Source organism: Mustelus asterias, unplaced genomic scaffold, assembly GCF_964213995.1.
Source record: "Mustelus asterias unplaced genomic scaffold, sMusAst1.hap1.1 HAP1_SCAFFOLD_356, whole genome shotgun sequence".
In the NCBI taxonomy this organism is placed as follows: Eukaryota; Metazoa; Chordata; class Chondrichthyes; order Carcharhiniformes; family Triakidae; genus Mustelus; species Mustelus asterias.
Window position 1 is genome coordinate 1 of NW_027590315.1, and position 5,646 is coordinate 5,646.

Below are 5,646 nucleotides of genomic sequence, written 5' to 3' on the forward strand. Positions count from 1 at the left end.
AACCGACTGCACTGGGTCGCTGCCGAGGTGCTGTATCTCCCGATTGAGGAGGGCGGACAAGGTCTGGTGTGCCTCCGCACGCAGGTAGCGACCTTCCGCCTCCAGACCCTGCAACGATACCTTTACGTCGAGCCTCCTCCACGATGGCGTGCGATGGCGACGTATTTTTTCCGCCACTTGCACGGCCTCAATTACGACGTGCAGCTGCTGCATATAAATCTGGGGCATATTCCCACCTCCCTGCGGGAGTTGTCCGTCTTTTACCAGGACCTCCTCACAGTCTGGAACACGGTCGCCTCGCGACGCAGCTCTCCCCCGTCAGGAGTAGCGGCTCTCGTGCGAGAGCCGCTGCTCAGGAATCTGCACCTCCAGCCTTACGACTTCAGGTGGCTGGCGGAGAGGAGGGCCGTGGACGCCGGGGTGACCAGGATCGGGGACGTGCTGGATGGCGGAGGAGCGGGCTGGATGAGCCCCCACGTGCTGGCTGAGCACGCGGGGATGGCCGTCTGGCGCGCGGCCAAAGCCATCCGAGACCTTAAGACGGTCGTGCTCGGCCCCGAGTGCGCACGCGGTCTGGAGGCGGCGCAGGCGTGCGGTGGGATCCCGCCCGAGCGTTCCCCTGCTCGGACGGAATTCCACATTGGCCCGAAGCCTAGACCTCCCCCCCCCGGGTCAGGTGCCCCACAGTTTGTGCCGCCTCGCGGAAATGCCCTCCGTGCCCTTTTCCACCGCGCGGAGGCGTTTCCTGTACGGGCTGCTGCTGCACACCTTTCACTACCGCGTCCTCGCCCGTCGCCCGGATACACCTTGGCGGGCCTTGTTGCCGCCGGGCGGCGGAGGTCCCCAGGGGAGGTCCCTCTACGGAGGGATCTCCCCCAATTATCTCAGGGACCTGGGGTGGAGGGTGCTGCACGCAGCAGTGCCGTGCAACCGTAGGTTTTTCCGGTACACGGGCTCCCGAGACTGCCCTTTCTGTGGCCTCGTGGAGTCCGTGGACCATGTCTACGTTCTGTGTTTTAGGCTGCACACCCTTTTTGGTTTCCTCAAACACCTTTTACTGATGTTTTGTTTGCACTTCAGTCCCACGCTCCTGATCTACGGGCACCTGGTGCGGAGAGGGGCGGGTCGGGATGCCGACCTCCTCGTGAACCTGCTCCTGGGCCTGGCGAGACGCGCCATCAATAGGTCCAGGCAGCGGGCGATCGACGGGGCCGTCCATCCCGACTGTCTGCCCCTCTACCGCGGCTACATTCGCGGCCAGGTGTCTCTGGAGAGGGAGCATGCGGTGTCCACGGGCGCGGTTGACGCCTTCCGCGACCGCTGGGCGCCGCAGGGGCTGGGGTGTATTATCGACCCCGATAATCACCTTTTGGTTTGACGTTTTAAGTTTCCTTTCGACTTTGATTTTGGTTCGGGCTGTTTCCCCCTTCCTTTTGGGGAGCCGCCCCTTTTACTTTGTCCCTAAGTCAATTTGAGTTCGTTTACTTGATTGGTGCCGAAAAAGCTACCCGAAAAAGCTACTTGATTTGTGTCGAAAGAAATGCCTGAAAGAGGGAGGCGGGGGGGGGGGGGGGGGGTTCTGGGTGCTGGGTAATTGGTTCAATTGTTGTTATTGATTCTGGAATAATTGCTGTCAGCTGAGTGTGGGCTGTGTGTATAAAAGGTGTCGCTTGGTGCCTGAAGGGATGGTTCAGTTGTTTGGGATGATGGGGGATTTTGGAGTGAGGAGTTTCTTCCCAGTGCTGGTGTTAGTTGGAGCTGTTTGTTGCTCTGATACTTGGCAACAGTTTCCAGGCCACAGGTTTCCATGGATAATAGTCAAAGCCACCCCGAGGCCTCAGACATTCCCTCCTCCTGGGCCTCCCTTTGATTTCCATTTCCATGTGTCTGAGGGTCAAGGTGTGTCTCCAGTGCAGAGTGTGAGGGTGCAGTGTGGAGAGGACAAGCTGCTGCTCAGGGTCCAGCTGGATTTATTTGGAACCAGGCACCTGGTTAAAGCTGCTGATCTGACCCTGGGGACAGCAGGTTGTCGGCCAACCAGGATCTACTCTCAGAACCACACTGTCCTCTTTGACTATGGACTCCATGAGTGTGGCAGCAGATTGCAGGTAATGTGAATCCTCAAACTCTGCCTCTGAGCTGGGGCTGTAGGTTGTTCCCCACTCTTCACTCCAGCACTGGGTGAGATGTCATTGATATTGAGGAGATAGCTGTCTCCTGCTTTATAAACCCCAAACTAGCTTTCTATTCAGGATTGTACTTCACTTTCACTGGTCTGAGTCTCTCCAAACCAAACCTATTCTGGAAGCTTCTCTTTGCTTCCACCAAGCTTTTCCGAGTTTGAAGATTTTTACAGTTTGATTTCCCCTCATTCAGATCAACTCAACTGAGGGTTGGGTTTCAGTCCAATTTCAACCAAATGGGTTGAGTCTGAATGAAATGGGATTTGAGATGGATTGGACGAAAGAGGAACTCCACACTTCCCACTTTCCCAGTCATTGGAATAAATGGGTCTCTGATTACAAACTGTTCTATTTCCATGCTCCAGATTACTGACAACTTGTGGCTCCTTTTCCTGTTAACTGAAGCTTGCATTGAATCACTTCCCTGTTAATTGATTCTGGTCTTGTGCTAATGATCTCTCCTTGCAGCAAGGGCTGAGGTTGCATAGCAACACTGCGAACCAGATGAGGCCCTTCAGCCTGTTTCCCAGTCATTATGATCAGGACTGAGCTTCCCACAGCCTCCATGTTCCTGTCCTCACAACATGATTCCCTCAATGGCCAGAAATAAATGCCTCTGTCCTGAATATCCTCAGTGAGTGACCATTCCCAGCTCTCTGGGGCTGGAGAGAATTTCAAAGATTCATCAGCTGCTGAAGGAAATTTGTCGTCACATAAATCCTAAATGACTGACCCCTGACTGAAGACTCCCTGCTGACTGACTCTCCAGCTTGGGGGAAGCAGCCTCTTCACACTGACCCTGTCAATCCCCCTGAAGAATTGTTTTAATGGGATGAGTTCATTGTTAACCCCAGTGTAGAACATTCTCATTTCAGATCAGTTCTTCATTCCTTAAGCTGCTGTCTTTCAGATGACTGGAGATTTCCTGATCTACAGCACCCACCTGAGCCACAGCCCAGAGTATCATGGATCCGTTATTGTGAGAACCAATGGAGTGGTCGTTCCCATTGAGTGTCGTTATTTTAGGTGAGAATCTTTACTCGATTGTCAATAAGATCTCCAGCTGCTAGTGACCTCTGCCTTGTCCTAAAATGGCTCCACTGTCTTTCCAGGAAGGGCAATGTGAGCAGTAACCCCATCAAGCCCACCTGGATCCCATTCAGCTCCATCAGGTCTGGAGAAGGGCATCTGTCATTCTCACTGCGCCTAATGAATGGTATGTGATGGGTGGATGGGGAGTGATTTCCTGTCCTCACTCACTGGGAGTTACACCCACTGTCTCCAACCCTTGTCCTCTTGTACTTCAGGTGACTGGCTTACAGAGCGCACTTCGACTGTCTACTACCTGGGTGAGCTCATTCACATTGAGGCCTCTGTTTCAATGAGCAACCACATGGCCCTGAAGCTCTACATTGACCGCTGTGTAGCTACATTGAGGCCAGACAAGGACTCCAGCCCGAGATACAGCATCATTGACTACAATGGGTAAGGAGCTCTCTGCTTTCTCTAGCTGCTCCCATCTCAATGGCTTTTCTGGATTCACTTCTTGTCCCTTTTTCCATCTTTCTTCAGCTGCCTCCTGGCCAGCAAAGCTGAGGACTCCTTTTCAACCTTTGTGTTGCCAGGAGAGGAGCGGGAGCCGGACAAGCTCCGCTTTGACCTGGATGCCTTCCGTTTCTTTGGAGATGAGTGTTCCTTGGTAAGAGGAAGCTGATCATTGGGGTCTCCATGTTGGGAGGGAGTCACTAAATAACCACTTGTGTTGAATGTGTCCCTCAGATTTTTATCACCCGTCACCTGAAAGTTGTTCCAGTGGATCGGAGAGATTCCAGGAACAAAGCTTGTACTTTGCAGAAGATGCAGAATGTGTAAGTTCCCCCTCTCTCCCTCAGGGATGTGTTTGTGTGGAGAAGTGATGCACAACCTGGTTGACTGATTTCTCTTGTTTAGCTGGACCCCATTGGAGGAATCGAGCTTTGACATTTGTGCCTGTTGCCATGTGGGGAACTGTGGGGCCACAAGGGATTTGGGATTTGGATCCAGAGGAAGGAGAGATCTTGTAGCTGAAGCTGGTAGGACATTGATCCTCTAGATGTGGGAGCTTCCCCCTTTCCCCTCTCTAACTGGAATGGTTGATATTGCAGAGAGTGAAGCTGGATTGAAGTGGGAGGCTGAGGCCTCACTTGGACCCCTGCTCATTCTGGATACTGATGGGACCAACCTGGCAACAGCCTCCCTGAATGAGGCTGAGGGAAGGATACAGGAGAGGTCTCCAGGGGGTGAGTTGGCTGGCTGCTGGTTTCCATTTCCCCCTCAGTGTTAGCTCCACTAACCATTGGTTTCTCATTGCTTTGTAGGTGTGGAGTCTGAGGTGGTCCTGATTGTGACCCTGACTGTGACAGCTGTCTCTCTGATCTCTGCTTCATTGATCACCTTGTTCCTGTACAGGAAACACAAACAAACCCTGTTCAACCAGTCATCAAATGATCAATAAAGCACTCAGTCCTTGTTTCTAGTGTCTGGGAGTTGATTGGTCAATGCATGCTCCAAATGTTAGTTCAATGGCTTCATGGGACTAATGGCTGGGGTGAGCCAATCCCAGCACAGAACTGGGATGAATGATTGATTTACTGAGGGTTGAGAGAGAAACACTGACTCTCTGGATTTGATGGGGCTGCTGCTGGTTTTCTGCCTGTTTCAGAGCCCAGTGTGGGGGAGGGGGTGTGATCAGGTGTGGGGGTGTCCTTGTGGAGCTGAGCCTGGCTGCTGTGACTGTTTCCTGTGGCTGCCTCCTTCTCTCCAATGGTGATGTTCACCCCCTGGAGAGGGTCAGATCACTAAACCAGCTGTCCTCCCTGGCTGCCTAACTCTGCGTCACTTTCACTGAGTGAACAGAGATGAGGAATTGACCTAGGAGACTGTTAATAGAACATAGGACAGTACAGCACAGAACCGGCCCTTCGGCCCCCGATGTTGTGCCGAGCTTTATCTGAAACCAAGATCAAGCTATCCCACTCCCTATCATCCTGGTGTGCTCCATGTGCCTATCCAATAACCGCTTAAATGTTCCTGAAGTGTCTGACTCCACTATCACTGCAGGCAGTCCATTCCACACCCCAACCACTCTCTGTGTAAAGAACCTACCTCTGATATCCTTCCTATATCTCCCACCATGAACCCTATAGTTATTCCCCCTTGTAATAGCTCCATCCACCGAGGAAATAGTCTTTGAACGTTCACTCTATCTATCCCCTTCATCATTTTATAAACCTCTATTCAGTCTCCCCTCAGCCTCCTCTGCTCTAGAGAGAACAGCCCCAGCTCCCTCAACCTTTCCTCATAAGACCTACCCTCCAAACTAGGCAGCATCCTGGTAAATCTCCTCTGCACTCTTTCCAGCGCTTCCACATCCTCCTTATAGTGAGGTGACCAGAACTGCACACAATATTCCAAATTTGGTCTC

General features: G+C 52.6%; 1 protein-coding gene across 1 annotated transcript; it reads left to right on the forward strand.

The window, feature by feature from the left end:
- Positions 1–1,706: 1,706 nt before the first annotated feature.
- LOC144486468 (zona pellucida sperm-binding protein 3-like) lies at positions 1,707–4,677 on the forward strand. Its single transcript, XM_078204507.1, has 8 exons — positions 1,707–2,108; positions 3,094–3,209; positions 3,296–3,399; positions 3,491–3,668; positions 3,756–3,882; positions 3,963–4,051; positions 4,134–4,255; positions 4,541–4,677. Exons 1-8 carry the CDS (start codon positions 1,707–1,709, stop codon positions 4,675–4,677), a joined length of 1,275 nt encoding a protein of 424 aa, XP_078060633.1.
- Positions 4,678–5,646: the final 969 nt, after the last annotated feature.

Bases quoted from the DNA above. Each gene is read 5' to 3' on its own strand.
- LOC144486468 (XM_078204507.1), top strand. From the start codon at position 1,707: ATGGGGGATTTTGGAGTGAGGAGTTTCTTCCCAGTGCTGGTGTTAGTT. The intron at 2,109-3,093 runs GTAATGTGAATC...GCTGTCTTTCAG, and splicing joins AGTGTGGCAGCAGATTGCAG to ATGACTGGAGATTTCCTGAT. The intron at 4,052-4,133 runs GTAAGTTCCCCC...TCTCTTGTTTAG, and splicing joins TTGCAGAAGATGCAGAATGT to CTGGACCCCATTGGAGGAAT.